This window comes from Pseudorca crassidens, chromosome 7, assembly GCF_039906515.1.
Source record: "Pseudorca crassidens isolate mPseCra1 chromosome 7, mPseCra1.hap1, whole genome shotgun sequence".
NCBI classification, from domain to species: Eukaryota; Metazoa; Chordata; class Mammalia; order Artiodactyla; family Delphinidae; genus Pseudorca; species Pseudorca crassidens.
The window spans coordinates 42,824,544-42,842,105 of NC_090302.1; the positions used below are offsets into that span (position 1 = coordinate 42,824,544).

The following is a 17,562-nucleotide window of genomic DNA, read 5'->3' on the forward strand; positions in this document are numbered from 1 at the left end:
AGTGTAATATTAATACCTTATCTTCCTTCACCCCAATCAGATACTAGGTATGAATGTTTCTACTAAAATAATTTGGGATACCCTTTAAAATAAATGAAGAATTAGCAAAACCAGGGCTAGGAATCACATGTAGGCTTTGCATCAAGACCAAAGTTAGGCAGAAAAATCAATAACTTTGCCTGAAGTATCAAGTACAATAGCCAGTACTATAGACATGTTAGCCTCACTTACATGCTATAGTGTTAAAGGAAAAGCATTTTTTTGCCTTATTCATTAAAAAAATATATGAATTATCCATCATCATTTAAGAACTTTAAGAAATAAACAGAGAAGCACAAAGGAAACTACATTCGTTATATATAATTGTCAGAACCTACAGGTAACAAAATGTATGGTTATTGATAAGGGTCCCTTTTGCATTAGAAAAGTTGAGTATGTAAGCCTTAGTTTACTAGATATAAATAAATCCAAACCAAATTGATTATACGTTAGAAACACACAAAAAGTAGGAAGTGGAAAGACAGTTGTGTCAGCGTTATTCTCTAATAATATCCGTATTTCCTGCCAGTTAAGTCCCAGTACTTTAGAAAAAGAACATACCTAACAACTATAGTAATACAGAAAACACTGCTAACACTTTCCAACCATCTAAATGCTATGAATTAGCACAGTTCTATAACAAACACATTTCTGAAAAAACAAAGCAAAATATGAAAAGATAGATATGAACAAATCACTAACATGGAAGACTTTAAATCCCAAACAATATAAGGTGCTAATATTCATTGCAAATATATTTAAGAAAATTGGGTAAAGATAAGAATACAGTTAAGCAAAAAACAAAAACAAAATCTGATCAATATCTGTTTCTTTTGGAAGACGAGTTTCATAGAGGTGTATATATATAGATATATATATATTTTTTAAGATAGCAGCATGAGTGATAAAAGGAAAATGAAATTCATCTAGATGAAAAAGATAAAGAACAAAATGCTATCGAGCAAGAAAATCTACTGGATAATGAATAAATGGTTCTATAGATTGGCTAATTTGAATAGTTTGGAGACAATGGGGAAAGATGAAAAGTTTATCAACAGATTATACTAAAAAATTAAGTGTACTTTTAAAAATGACAAAATTCAGGGAGGTAAACAAAACAAATTAAAATGGTAAATGCTGCCATTTCTCAATTATTTAAGAAGTAAATAAATAAATGACTTGTAATCTTCTCTTTACAGAAAAATGTAGTCAGTAAATATAACTTCCTTAGGGTAATATGATTAAGGCTTAGGGATAAAAAAGGTTTTATCAATTTACTTTAAATATAACAGATCTGGGCTTCCCTGGTGGCGCAGTGGTTGAGAGTCCGCCTGCCGATGCAGGGGACACGGGTTCGTGCCCCGGTCCGGGAGGATCTCACATGCTGCGGAGCGGCTGGGCCCATGAGCCATGACCGCTTAGCCTGCACGTCTGGAGCCTGTGCTCCACAACGGGAGAGGCCACAACGGTGAGAGGCCCGCGTACCGCAAAAAAAAAAAAAAAAAAAAAATATAACAGATCTGAGAGCTATAGCCAGGAAAAACAAGGTATTCAACTAAGCTTCATGGGCAAATATAGAAATTCATTACCTGAAAGCTCAATGATTTCATATATATAGCAGAATAAATATAAACACAAGTGAAGAATTGGTATTTAGCTTATTATGTTAGGCAAATTGGTTTTTTAAAAAAATTGAATCTCATTGACTGTGTCATCAAATCTGAAGAGGAATAAGGCTTTGTTTAATTCCCCCCATACCTTTGTCTCCTCCCATGCAAATAAGCTATTTTGACAGTCAGCCAAAGTATAAACTATGCTGACAGCTTACACAGGACAGCTGAGCATAACACTGTGACATAAAATCAAATAAAAGAAACTATTATCTTAAGAGATGTGAATTGTCACCAACTGGTTCAACTAAAACAGTCTGGAGAAAGGACAGAATTATGCTCATGACATAATTATGTGCACTGACAACAGCAGACCATTAATTAACGTACCTAATACATTCTACAAGAAGAGCCAGAGAAACTGGTCAGAAACACTGTAAGTGAATAGTTACAAAAGTCTCTCTAATGCATTTCCAGCAGAACCTCTATTGAACATTTACTGACCCATGATACTATACAAACTTGAAAAGAATAACATTTCTTTCAAAATACTGAAATAATTCAGAGCAGTCCAAATCACTGAGGTTTTATTGTTTCTATCGCTTACCAATTAATGTGTGGAAACAGTCACAACATTCTAACTATTCTATTAACCTTAAAAGAAAAAAAAAAAAAGGCAAAATTTAATGATGGCTTTTATTTTGGCAAAGAGGAGACAAATGAGGAATATAGAATAATGATGACCAGAACCAGCATACACTGGTTATTATTCATCTGGAATAATGAAAATATATTAAGTTCCTATTAGACACTGTACTAATAATCACATATATTACCTGGCTTTTTAATCCTAGCAACACCATCAAGGTACTATTATCTTGGTATTATATACCCAAGTACTGTTAGTACTACAATTATCTTCATTTTATAGTCTGGAATATGAGATCAGACTAGAATAAAAGACTATAAAGCTAGTAAAAGGAAAAGGCTAGTACTGAATTCAGGTTTACATGGTTCCAGAATCCAGGCCCTGAGCCATACGGTATTACTGCACCCCAGGTATCTTTACTGTCAAAATGAGTTAGCATAGAAGAAATACATATATTCCACTAGATGAAGTGGGATCCCATTTTAACAGCTCATTGGAATATGGATTCAGATAGTTCACAAGCTGTGTCACATCTCCTGTAATACTTCCATTTCATATAATACCCAGGGATAATTATCTCTTTGGAAGGTTGTAAGACTAATAAACAACTAACTCAGACTCAAAGTGCACAAAATGTCTAAATGTACATTTCTCCATACTGCTTCCTATAAGATTCTTTAGTGGTAAATTTTCACTGATATACAGTTCATCAGAATCATCACCAGATAGGATATCAGTTTCATTTGAATTTACAACTAAAGACTCTTAACTGGCAAAAAACTATACATGGTGTTTCCTTTTATAGATGACATTAAATTTTGTTTTTAGATGAATGAAAGCAGCCTCCAATCTAATTTTCTATGAAGATGAACTGTTTCATTTGGCAAGACAACAGCTTTTCTCTCATAGGATATTTGGCTAATAAAGAAGACTTTTCATAATTTATAATAAAGTCTTCTAACAATATTATTGTTAGAGCACACACTAAAATAAAATATGAATCAACTTTACTAAGCTCAAGTTATGTTGAGAACCTATGTGCTGTTGAAAGTAACCAAAGGACATTGTAAGGTAGGGCTCTCATGTATCAGTAGAGAAGTCATGGGTTGAATCCCAGGTTACAATTTAGCACCTTTAGCTAAATAAAGCCTAAAGACCTTTTAAACTAAAACTTACTGCAGAATTTTAGCTCTATTTGCACATCCTCGGTAAGCAGAAAGACTCAAGTTGAACCTATCTGAGCTTAACATTTTTACTTCTTTTAAATGTGCTACATTTTCTACTTTAATATTTATCCTTCCATAATATATTTATAAATTTATGGGATGAAATGATGACAAACTTTTGAAAAAGATTTAATAATCAAATTAGTCTCATTTCAGTTACTGGATTAAAAAATAATTTAAAAATTCATTGTACACTTTTTTGACAAAGAGAAAACTGGAACCTCCCCTAAGTGGGACCATCACCTCCAGAAAAAGATACAATTTCAAAGTCTTATTCACACAGTTATTTTTATGTAATTCTGGAAGGTTCTAAGTGGGGTGAGTTAGTCCACTGGTCCAAAATAAAGTTAGTGGGACTTACTACTAAATGTTCAAAAGTATATGCTTTCAAAAATGATGTGCCAAAGACTCTCCAAGAGAGTTCTATTAAGCTAATAAATGAGGTATGAGAATTGTATCCAAGTTGGACAGGTAATCTTTTCATGGCATCTGCTTTATCTGAGATGCTAACTCTAATTTGCTTTCATAACAGAATTTGGCTCTCTTCAGTTTTCTCATCCCATTCAGAAGTATGCTTCTGGAGAGGAAGAGTTAAAAACGAAGAGTGAAATCCAATAGTCCTTTATCTCATAGTTCTTGTCCACTTACTCAAAATTTCAGATGAAGCCAGGAAGAATGTTCAGCACTACTCTGGTGATCTGACTGCCTATGATAAGCCCGTTTTTTTCCCAGATCAGTTGTAATTCTCTTCCGGAAGTAAAGGGAAAGACCACATCAGCTGAAGGTAGTTATCTTCCAATTGCTATTAAGGCAGTGTTTGAAGCTAATTATAAACATTTGTAATTTCTGAAAGAAAAGAAATATACAACAAACGAAAACAGTGTCCCTTCTACAACTTATATAATGGCATCTATGATATCTTTGTAAGACATGTAAGAGATTCAAAGAAAACACAGATAAAATTTTTAGATGTCTGAAATGGCTGAAAAATACTACCCCCATGGGACAACCCAGCTGTCAATATCTGTACACAATGAAAAACACAAAGATTATATATACATGTACATACACAAATGAATTTTGAGAAGATTTATTTAAGGGGTAAATTTTTTTTAAAAAAGGCAGAGTCAAAAGGTAAAAATATGTTCAATCAAAAAGAAAAAGCTTCTACATCAACTATAAAAACATAGAGGGCTTCCCTGGTGGCGCAGTGGTTCAGAATCTGCCTGCCAATGCAGGGGACACGGATTCAAGCCCTGGTCTGGGAAGATCCCACATGCCGCGGAGCAACTGGGCCCGTGAGCCACAATTACTGAGCCTGCGCATCTGGAGCCTGTGCTCCTCAACAACAGAGGCCGCGATAGTGAGAGGCCTGCGCACCGCGATGAAGAGTGGCCCCCGCTTGCCACAACTAGAGAAAGCCCATGCACAGAAACAAAGACCCAACACAGCCATAAATAAATAAATAAATACATTTAGAAAAAAAACAAAACAAAACATAGAAAGGTCCTGCTGGTGATAATGTATTCCATAAGTAAAGACCAGGTTTCCCACACTGGGGACCGAATGGGTCACATTTTTACTCTTTAGAAGTTAATAGTAATTCTATTTATAAAAATTTACAATAATAAAAAATATATAACAAATTTATATATTTGAATCATAATTACATGAATAAAAATTAAAAAATGAAATACACCATAATAAATGGTGGGGAGACAGGGTTAAGTTTTTTCCTTTCTATTCCTATTTTTCTTTACTGAGCATATATTACTTTAACAATGTAGAAAATAATCTACTTTAATTTTTGAAAAATTTCACATCTTTTGTAAAATACTAAAACTGTAGATTGAGAATCAATGTTAGTCCAGTGATTCGCAAGAGAGATTTACCTTTTTCCATGGAGTGCGAGTCTCTAAATTTTTTAGTTCAAAGAAACTCCAAGCTTTACTGAATACATTCAAAAAATCTTTGTAGACATAATATAGTTAACAAGCTATTCATAGATAATAATTTACAGCATAAAAACATAGCATTCCCGATTAAGAATTATATATACTATCCTGATTATCTGTTTATAAAAACACAATGACTATATTTTGAATGCTCAAATAATTAAGGATCTCTAAGAAATAGCATAATGCAAATTTAGTAGATATCTTTGTTACCATTTCACTGCATAGGATATGTATATGCAATAAAGATGGTTACATTAAAAACCAATTTTATAAAATTATTAAATGTTTATTTTAAAGCTGATATTTGGAGGTACACTATTCCTATATATATATTGGTTGATATGAAATAATTGTTAAATAAATTTATCACACTGATTGAGAGATAATTACAGACATGAAAATAGGTCTACCACATTAAAACAAACCAAGCCATAAACTCCTACATATGACCATCATAAATTATTCTAATTAGCTCTCTAACACGGTCTGCGTTATTTGAAATCATGTGTTTCATTCTTCTTTGATTCAGGCCTTTCTGTAAGGTTTTGTATATAGTATGGCTTGTACTCACTGCACTTCATAAACTTGAATATTCATCTACTGAAATTAAAGATTACATTAACAATCTAAACATTTTTAATTGATCTCCATTTATTTCAAAGGTGTAGGATAATAAATAAAACTGACATTCTCTTTACATAACCATCATAATTATTATTTGACTTAAATGAATGATTTGTGTATCTTATTTAGACCCTATAGGACCTATAATATTTTGGACTACTACAATAAATTACAAATATGCAAGGAAACCTATAAAAGAAAAAACTGTGGCTTGAAGATACAGTAGAAAAGTACTCAGTAACAGTTGGATTGTTGTTTCTGGTCCTCCTCCCATCACTACAGGAAAAGTATAATGCAAAATTTCACCATGGGACTTAAATCAGACAAACTACTATAGTAGCTGTCACAGCAGTCATCATTCTATAGTGTATATGACCCTGGGACGAAAAATACAGCAGCACATACTTCATGTTGAACTTTGATGTCCTACTCACAGATCTAACTCCATCTGTTAATTTTCATAACATGACCTTAAAGTCAACACTCAACACTACATCAATGATATGTGTTTTGAATAATTTCAAAAGGTAAAATTTATAAAATTCTGATTATTTTAAAAATAGAAGCAAATTGAAATTTATTCCAACTTCCTTTTCAATAAGGAATATTGAAAGTCAGTAATATTACTCTGGATTTACTTTGTTATATCTATACTAATGTGAGCATCAATTAATTTCATTTATAGGCTCTTAAAAACAGATTATTTATCCATGATGATAGGTGTTCACAATTTTAGGATTTTTATAAACTCTTCTTCTTGCCAGTTTTCACTATGTTATTCAAGTGTCAAGCAGACACAAAGGAAAATAGAGAATGAGTGATTATTCCCTTAGAAAAGAAGACAGAAGAACTCTCCATCCCTTTATCCCTTTTTCTATACATAGGCAATGACCACATAGAAATTTGGAATATAAATAAAGTTAAAGGTTATGGAAAGGTGTGGTATTACATAGTCAATCTTTCAAACTCAGCTTTCTCACTATTAGATGGATACTCCCATTTTTAAAGTTCTAATTAATTACAGGGCCACTAATAAACAAACAAAAGAACGGTTCATCTCATTTAAAGTCCCAAAATTGAACTAATTTTCTATATATTTGATGAGGAATAAGAAGATATTTTTGTCCAAGTCCTATTTCTCCATCAAGAAAACATAGAGCAATCCTCAGGCTTAAATTTTTCTCAAATAAAATTAACATAATAAATACATTTTTTAAACTGAAAAAATAATTAATACCTGTCAGCAGAGAAGCTTGAAAAGATTATTTCACTGGGGCAGGAAAACAGAAACAGAAAGAACAAGGCCAATTATACTGTTAAAAGAATGTATGCCACTTTTAAGGGCTAAAAACTTAAGGATGAATCCCTAAGGCCACATGAACAAAGTTTACTAGTTACTAGAATATTATTTTAAATCTTGTTTACTGTTTAAGAGATTTTAAATAAATGTAATTCTACCTCCAATTTTCTTTTCATTAAAATGGTAAGGCACTGCTAAAATATCCAGAACTTTTCCCAGATAAATTCATAAGGACCTTTGTGAAATCTGTACAGACACTGTACAGTGTCACAGACCAACCACAGGAAACTCAGTAAATTTCTTGCAAACAAGCAGTTAGCATTTTCTCCTTTAGAAAGGCCGCATGCTTAGCATAGTTGGAATCAAGAAGTCAATGAAATTACCAAACCCTTCCTTCCTCAGGCATACACAATACATAACAATAGACTATGTTCTTTCCAGCTTCCAGTAGAAGCAGCAGACTTTGCTTGATTTTGACCAAGGGTGAGAGAGCACTGGATGCAAGACAAAGACAAATTGTCTCTGATACCAGCAGTGACTATTTTAATGGTCACTGTTTTAATTTATTTACCTTACTCCAAAAAGATAAGAATACTATATTTTGATGAAAACAGTAATTAAATTCTTTGACATTCACATATTTCTTAGTCCTAGCATACACAACCTGGATTTCTACTTAATTTGAATCAATGCTACTAGGCAGGTAGAAATTTCAAGAGCAAAATTTTTTAGCTTCTTTTTTTGTAAGCTCAATACTAAAAATCTGAAATAGTCATTTTCTAAGAAATAATGATTTATAGAGATAAAATCTTAATAAACCTAAGAATTAGAAGAGACTCAAGTCATTGGCTGAATAAATTAAACCAAAAGCTGAACAATTAAGGCAATTATCTACTACAGTCTAATATAAGCTCATTATAAGCAAAATGCTTAACATAAATTAAGGTAAATGTTCCTTTGTTGATCCAAATGCAGAGCAGTCATAAGGGTTTAAACATCATACTATTAACAGTCATTAACTTTTTCGAGTTTTTTTTTTTTAAGTACATCTGATATACTAGAAAAATAGAACAAAAAGTTTCATCTAAGTTTGAAATTAAAAAAAAAGCCTTCAGTATGCAAAACATAAAACAGATTTGCTTATACATCTTTCAGAAACATAGATAACATTTTCCCAATATTATCTAGAAGAAATACATATAATTATGCTTACTATAACAATTCTTCTGTCCTGAATTCATAACATTTTATAATAAGGATATAGCACATGGATATGTAAGCTAATAAGTAAATATAATGATTGTAAAACCAACTTTGTTCACTGTTTCAGAAAATGTATACATAATAAAATGAAATAAAAGAACCAAAGAACATTTTTCTTCATTCTCAGACTATAAATTATTTCACTATCTAACCTTTATGACAAATCATGAATGTTTCTTATAATAGTAGTTCAACCCTATATGATTTTGGAATAGAACAACAAATTCGTATTGCTTCAAGTTATATAAGTTTGTTATTATTAGAAGAAATTTGACGAAGATGCTTTTAAAATACTAAATAAATATAAAATATTGACTGGCTATTACTATTCTTTTTCTTTCTTTTTTTTTTTAACTCAATTACATTATATTACAGCCCAGAAAATTTACAGAGAACATTAAAAACAGCATTTTGCTAACAAATAAACAGATAATTTAAAATGAAACTAGTGAACGTTAAAAAAAAAAAAATTGTCTAACTTTAAATCTTAAAGACAAACTGTTATTACAAAGCTATAAAACACATAAATGCTATAATATATGGTATGCCCTACTTTGGCTATAAAATACATTTTTCCGTGCTTAAATAATGCATACATTTTTGTTTTTGAAAATACATAGAAAAACATTTTAAAAGGAAAACGTACTTTTAACTCCATATGGGCATTATGGTAGTAGTCATACAAAACATGTTAATGAAACATTCCAAATAAAATGACAAAGAACATATGAATTTGAACATTTCAGATCTGACTAATCATCGTCATCATCATTATCATCATCACTACTTCTACTGTGAGTCATAATCCACTCCCTGTAGACCTGAATTTTCTGTAAGCATGGTAAAGAAAAAAAGAAGCACAAATGTTAGTTAAGTATGGCAAATTGCTTGGAAAACACGTAAAATTATGAAATGTTCAAGAAGTCAATAATTTTGAAGAAGACTTCAGCTCTAAGTGTGGCAGTAATTATGGATATAATTTCTTAACCTAATAAGACTTAACTAAACTCCACTGGTTGGTACACTTAATGTACAGAATAGCTTGATGATACCAGTAAATTATTTTGTGACTATGTTAGAATTATTCTATTTCTCTAGTAGGTAGCTTTAATGGACTACTAGGAAGCACTATAATTATGTGCCACTTTCTAGATAGAAAGGTACACAATAAGAGAGTGTATCTCATATTTAATTATCATATATAGGCATATATAATTTAGTGAACACAGAGCACCCTTTTTAGAAAATTAAAAACAAAAGGACGAACAGTTGAAAGTATTAAAATGTTTTCTAAGGGCATTATTATTAAATCAGATTAAATCTAGGCAGATGAGATCTGAAATACTGTTTATATGTCATCTACTTCTTTGCCACAGCACTGGTATTTGTATATTTCAAAGTGTTTGCTAATAGTAAAGTTTTGATTCAAAAAAAGCACCATTACCACTAAAGCAACAACCCAATTCTTACACCTGTAAGAGAGTAATGCCAAACACAAACATCCTAAGGCATCTGGTGAATTCCTATAGGTATTCCGACTAATACTGTGTTTAATACTCCTGCTGAAAAATAAGTAATGGCTGACAAGGATTGTGAGATTTTAGTCATTTAAACAGCTCTTTTAGCAATTAATTCTACAACTGGCCTAATGAAAATAATAGGCATGTTTAAAAATACAGTCAATAGTCATGATCTTAAATCCCAAACTTCAGAGCTTTAGAAAACAATCAATGGAAAAAAGTATAGAACAAATTTACTTGTTACTGAAATCAAATTATCAGCTGTGAAAAACTTGGTATGTCATGGCTTTCTTATCATCTGTTCTCTAATAATGAGGATGTATGTCTAAACTCTTCTCACTACTCATCCTTACTTCCTACTAAGTTTATAAAACAGTTTCTCAAGAAATAGTTTTGTGAAAGGTGATTTGATAACTATTCAGTTTAGTAAAATGAATTAGTAATATGTTAACTGTGTTCTAATAGGGGAAGGCACGTGCTGAGTAGATATGTATGTTTCAATTGTATAACTATAGGTGACTTCTGCAATATTTTCAAAGAATGATATACTGTCATTGTAGAGTTTGTCAACCTGCCATTTAAAACACAATCTCTCAGTAGATTGCCAGTTCTATCCCAATATGCAATTATTCTGATGCTTTAAAAACATTTTAAACACAATGTAAAACCACTTAACTAAATATCACACATTAACACAATACTTGTAGTTTATGGAAGTACATTTAATGCAGAATTATATACTGTGAACGTAAAGATATCAAGTACTAGCAATACTTTCAAGTCTGTACTATGAGTATTTTCAAATATGTACAATTTATTATTACTATGAGTATTTTCAAGCCTCCTTGTTTTCAATTAAATGATTTAATTTAGTATTTCACAACTAAACAACAGAAACGACTTTAAATTGGTATATCGTATTGTGTATGTTATCTGCAGCATAATCCAGATTTTAAAAGTCTAACTTTCAAAGTAGAAGTTATATAAACAGATAAAATATTCTATCTTCAAACTGACTATTGTTCTAAAAGCTAATTTTCCTTACTAAAAGATGTTGGTTTTCGTGTAAATTGCTTATCAATTCCACAGGGTTTTAAATAGACCACACAAGCATAAAGCAGGAAGAGGGTCATGGCCATTTGAGCATCTTCGAAAGAAAAGCAGGAGAACCCAAGAATTCACAATAGCAGTGGTCATGATTTTTTTTTCCTTATGCATACCTAACTGGACATGAGGATTATATCTGGAATAAAAGCTGTTAGTGGTTTGAAGGAAGCACCCTAAATAGAAATGGTCTAACCGGGTAGATAAGTACCATCAACTGTGAGGGCACATAAGGCACAATGGCTTTCCACTAATCTAGTAAATCCAGTACAGAACTTAGAGTACCCTATAAAAAGGTCAGATTTGCTAAAAATCCTATACAAAAAGTTACCAATATAAAAGCTTTTCTTTGCATTCAAAATACTGAAACAGCTGTACGTAGTTTGTAAATTTTAAGACTAAAATTTACTGTTGGCTTTCACTTGCAAAGTCATGCATTAACTATTTTCATATCAAACTTTTTGATGCCTGTAAAAAAGAAAAAAAAAATTCTTACAGTAAATAAATGTACATTTAAAACCTAAGTAAATGTAAGAAACTTTAAATGGAATTAAGCAAAACATATAAAAGCCCAAATAATCTAATACATATTTAAAGCATTATATAGCTACTTTAAATAAAAAGCTGACTTGACTATATTAATCTTAATTCATAAGATATTTCTTCACCCACCTGTAACATTTGATTTCCAGTACCATCCCTCAACCTGTAAGGTCTGATAACTCCATCTTCATTAAAGAACCTAGGGGGTCGCAGACTCTCCACTTCATTAGAAGTCTCTGTAGCTCTAGAGGGAAAACATATAACTTGATTTTTAAAATTACTCAAAAACTCCTAAGTATATTTTAAAATGAAACTACTAAAAAAAGATCTTCTTTTGGATAAAATGAGACTATTACATCACTTCTCTTTTTTAAATTTTGTCTTTTGACACAAATAATAAGTTCTCTAGACAAATGTAGAACTGTAAAGAAGTGTGATTATAGATTCTCTTGGATTTTCTTTGTAGACAATAATCAGAGAATCAGCATATGAGTACTGCTTTTTCTTTTCTGGTTTAAGACTTTTAATTTCTTTTGCTTTTCCTATTTCCTATTATATTGCATTATTAGCTCCTCCAGCACAATGCGAAATACATGAGGGGATTGCAAGCATCCTTCTCTCATTCTCAACTTTAAAGGTAAAGCTTCTAAGAGTTATTCATGAAGTACAGATATCAGCAACTTTTTTTTTTCTAAAGGCACTGCTTGTTAAGCCAAGGAAATTCATTTCTACTCTTAGTTTGCTAACTTTTTTTTTGTCATTGTTATTGAAAATCTTGAATGAAAAATGAATTTTAAATACGGAATTTTCCCCTGGTCATTGCTGTGATCCTGTGGTTTATCTCCTTCAAACTATTAATGCTTTAAGTCACATTACATGGTTTTCTAATGTTCACATACCCTCACATTCCTTCTAAGGCTTGATATGTACTGTTTGAAACACATATACACATTGCTGAATTTGGTTAATATTTTATTTAACATTTTTTGACTGTATAGACCTACATGAGAAAGACTCATTTATTGTTCATTCATTCATTCAACAAACATTCACATATTCAACAAATATTAAGAGCTTACCATGTAATGTATCCATATGTATAGACACATACATATGGATCAATTTCCAATTAAAAGCAGAAATTGGCAGAATGTATAAAAAAATGTGATCCAACTATATGCTGTCCAAAAGAGGCTCATTTTAGAGTCAAAGACACAGATAAGTTGAAAGTAAAAGGATGGAAAAAGATATACCATGTAAATAATAACCAAAAGAGAGCTGGAATGGCTATACTAAAATCAGAAAAAAATGAGACTTAAAAAAAAATTCCTATTAGACACAAAGAAGGACATTTAATTTTTTTAATGAATTTTTATTGGAGTATAGTTGATTTACAATGTTGTTTTAGTTTCAGGTGTACAGCAAAGTCAATCAGTTATACATATACATATATCCATTCTTTTTTAGATTCCTTTCCCATACAGGCCATTAGAGTATTGAGTAGAGTTCCCTGTGCTATACGTTAGGTCCTTATTATTATCTATTTTATATATAATAGTGTATATACATTAATCCAAATCTCCCAATTTATCCCTCCCCCACCTTGCCCCTTGGCAACTGTAAGTTTGATTTCTACATCTGTAACTCTATTTCTGTTTTGTAGCTAAGTTCATTTGTACCATTTTTTTAGATTCCATATATAAGCACTATCATATTTGTCTTTCTCTGTCTGACTTACTTCACTCAGTATGACAGTCTCTAGGTCCATCCATGTTGCTGCAAACGGCACTATTTCTTCTATGGCTAAGTGATATTCCTTTGTATATATGTACCACATCTTCTTCATGCATTCATCTGTCGATGGACATTTAGATTGCTTCCATGTCCTGGCTATTGTAAATAGTGATGCAATGAACACTGGGGTGCATATATCTTTTCAAATTATGGTTTTCTACAGATAAATGCCCAGGAGTGGGATTGCTGGATCATATGGCAGCTCTATTCTTAGTTTTTTTAAGGAACCTCCATACTGTTCTCCATAGTGGTTATACTAATTTACATTCCCACCAACAGTGTTAGAGGGTTCCCTTTTCTCCACACCCTCTCTGGCATTTACTGTTTGTAGACTTTTTTTTTTTGTGGTATGCGGGCCTCTCACTGTCGTGGCCTCTCCCGTTGCAGAGCACAGGCTCTGGACACGCAGGCTCAGTGGCCATGGCTCACGGGCCCAGCCACTCCGTGGCATGTGGGATCTTCCCGGACTGGGGCACGAACCCGTGTCCCCTGCCTCGGCAAGCGGACTCTCAACCAATGCGCCACCAGGGAAGCCCTGTTTGTACACTTTTTGATGATGGCCATTCTGACTGGTGTGAGGTGATACCTCATTGTAGTTTCGATTTGCATTTCTCTAATAATTAGTGATGCTGAGAATCTTTTCATGTGTTTTTTAGCCATCTGTATGTCTTCATCGGAGAAATGTCTATTTAGGTCTTCTGCCCATTTTTTGATTGTGTTGTTTGTTTTTTTGATACTGAGCTGCATGACCTGTTTGTATATTTTGGAAGTTAATCCCTTGTCGGTTGGTTCATTTGCAAATATTTTCTCCCATTCTGAGGGTTGTCTTTTTGTTTATCGTTTCTTTTGCTGTGCAAAAGCTTTTAAGCTTAATTATTTTTGTTTTTATTTTAATTTTCATTACTCTAGGAGGTGGATCGAAAAAGATCTTGCTGAGATTTATGTCAAAGAGTGTTCTGCCTATGTTTTCCTCTAAGAGTTTTATAGTATCTGGCCTTACATTTAGGTCTTTAATCCATTTTGAGTTTACTTTTGTGTATGGTGTTAGGGAGTGTTCTAATTTCATTCGTTTACCTGTAGCTGTCCAGTTTTCCCAGCACCACTGATTGAAGAGACTGTCTTTTCTCCATTGTATATTCTTGCCTCCTTTGTCATAGATTGGGTGACCATAGGTGCATGGGTTTATCTCTGGACTTTCTATACTGTTCCATCGATCTATATTTCTGTTTTTGAGCCAGTACCATACTGTTTTGATTACCGTAGCTGTGTAGTATAGACTGAACTCAGGGAGCCGGATTGCTCCAGCTCCTTTTTTCTTGCTCAGGATTGCTTTGGCTACTTGTGATCTTTTGTGTTCCCATACAAATTGTAAAATATTTTGTTCTAATTCTGGGGAAAATGCCATTAGTAATTTGATAGGGATTGCACTGAATCTGTAGATTGCCTTGGGTAGTACAGTCATTTTGACAATATTGATTCTTCCAGTCCAAGAACATGGTATATCTTTCCATCTGTGTCATCTTTGATTTCTTTCATCGGTGTCATGTAGCTTTCACAGTACAGGTCGTTTGCCTCCTTAGGTAGGTTTATTCCTAGGTATTTTATTCTTTTTGATGTGTTGGCAAATGGGATAGTTTCCTTGATTTATCTTTCTAATCTTTCATTGTTAGTGTATAGGAATGCAAGAGATTTCTGTGTATTAACTTTGTATCCTGCAACTTTAACCAATTCACTGATGAGCTCTAGTAGTTTTCTGATAGCAGCTTTCGGATTTTCTATGTATAGTATCATGTCATCTGCAAACAGTGACTGTTTTACTTCTTCTTTTCCAGTTTGATTTTTTATTTCCTTTTCTTGTCTGATTGTCATCGTGAATTCCCTATGAGTTATTGACTTTTGAACTTCTCTGATGATTATGACTCAATAATTATATTTGTGAAACTAAAGTTACAGGTAGAAAAAACTGTACCCTTTTTCCCAACCTTAACTCTAAACTAAAACTGGAAACACCCCATTATGGGCATAGTATGAAATACTGACTTAAAAGGAGCAACTAATTTAATGACAATACTTATTGCAATAGAGCAGAAAGCCAGAGAAAGTACAAAGGAAAAAAGTCAGGGAGATATCCACCCACCAATTTTCTAAGTTAGGTTTCTAAGTTAAATTCATTAGTATGAATTTAATCAATTGTTTTATGTGTTACAAACTTCTAGAATAGAGGTAACAATAACACAACTACTAAATTTTAGTCTTATGCTAAATTTAATTTGGAGGAAAAGAGAACATGTTTAAAATTATTTGCACAAGTGAAGAGAAATAGAGGGAAAGGATATAATAGTTTCATAACAAAATAAGACCATAAAGGAAGGGGTGAACACAAGCTGAGTTTGAACCGGGAATGTAAAATGCCATTCTTTATTTCTCAAAAAAGGAGACAGAATATTATATTTGCTAATTTTGTAACTGATGTATAGCATTACATTCTTGTAATGTATTGCAATCAAGGAAAGTGAAAAGCTTAACTTGCCAAACCTTCCCTGCCAAGGCTGCTGGGAATGAATGACAAATGAAGTAGAACTCTATGAAGCTGAAATGATGCAATACCAACAATTTAAGAAGTATCAAAAGCAATTAGGAAGATCATATGCAACTTGCCATTATTGCAGGTTCATAATTAAGTGCCTCAAGCCAAAGAGATTTATCTCATTTCTCTTGGTTTAAGCATTTTACTCATATTTTACATCAAAGAGAATTTACCTTTTTATTCCCTGAAATGTACTGCTAGCCATGTCTATGATGCCTCCAGTTGGCCTTGTCACTGCTCCAACTAAACCTTTCCCAAAACCTTTAAAGAAACCAGCCGCTCCTTCTTTTTGAGCTCCTGGATAGAAAAAAGACAGAGTTTTAGACAATTGGATTAGGAACGAAAATGGAATCAGTTTATGAAAGCCTTGGTAATATATATCACCCAAAGGAATCACTATACTTGCCTTTGATCGGTTTTGTAACAATTCCTGTTATGCCACTTACAAAACCCTAGAGGAAAAGCACAATTGAAAATTTACAATACTCTGACATGATACCTTGAAGAACCAAGTCTGGCTTACAAAAGAAATGCAAAGATCTGCTTTCTAGATACCATAAGAATTAACATATTTCCTAAGTATTTTATTTAAACAGAATATTTCTCGAGGCTACTGACATATTTTTTATTATGTCACAACCCATTGCTCCACCAACATCCAAATAATATTTGAGTGAATGAAAGTTTTATGTCTATTTCCTTACTCACAGATCATGGCTTTAAAAGATATTCCTAAAATGTTCACAACCATGGGAAATTTCTTACAGAAACTAATCCTTTTCCTCCACGAGTGATGCCTTCTCTAAGACCAGCTGGTTGCTTGTTCATGGCTTCTCTTCTCTTCTGTTGGTAGTCTTCATCCATAGTCATAGCTGCTACCCCTTTAGCCATAGCACTGGTGATTTTGGAGGCAGCACCAGCTAATCCACCTAGCAAAATTGTAATACTTTTAGTAAAACAAAACATATCATTATTTTCTAGCATAATCATTCTTGGTAGGCATTCTGTTTCTTACCAACAGCTCCACCAACTAGTGCTTTCAGTCCCAGTGCCATTCCTTCCACAAACTCTTCAGGACCCTGGATGGCTCCCTAAAGGGTCAAAAAAGAATAACAATAAATAAAGTTACGCTTACGTTTAAAGGTAAATTTTTTTTTTGGTATATACAAGAAGAGTAGTAGTGACAAAAAGAATAAAGATGTCCCAGAGAAAGTGATATCAGAAGAAAACTTCACATTAACATAATTCTCAGATATTTCATGGCATTCAAAGTATAAAAGATAAAATGTTAGAAGTTGATCCAAACTTAGAAAGGAATATGACTATTCACCAAAGTGTACAAAAG

At 32.5% G+C, this 17,562-nt stretch overlaps 1 protein-coding gene across 3 annotated transcripts in view; it reads right to left on the reverse strand.

The window, feature by feature from the left end:
* The window catches only part of VPS13A (vacuolar protein sorting 13 homolog A), a 237,088-nt gene that overhangs the window by 13,990 nt on the left and 205,536 nt on the right, over positions 1 to 17,562 (reverse strand). For 2 of the 3 annotated variants that reach the window (XM_067744120.1, XM_067744119.1), the window contains exons 64-68: positions 17,233 to 17,308; positions 16,983 to 17,146; positions 16,624 to 16,669; positions 16,391 to 16,514; positions 11,966 to 12,080 (exon numbers count right to left, since the gene is read on the reverse strand). In XM_067744120.1, the coding sequence (XP_067600221.1) occupies positions 11,966 to 12,080; positions 16,391 to 16,514; positions 16,624 to 16,669; positions 16,983 to 17,146; positions 17,233 to 17,308 (525 nt within the window). Of the gene's footprint in view, positions 1 to 9,315; positions 9,500 to 11,965; positions 12,081 to 16,390; positions 16,515 to 16,623; positions 16,670 to 16,982; positions 17,147 to 17,232; positions 17,309 to 17,562 lie in introns of all 3 variants that reach the window. The other variant, XR_010944991.1, reaches the window with a different exon arrangement.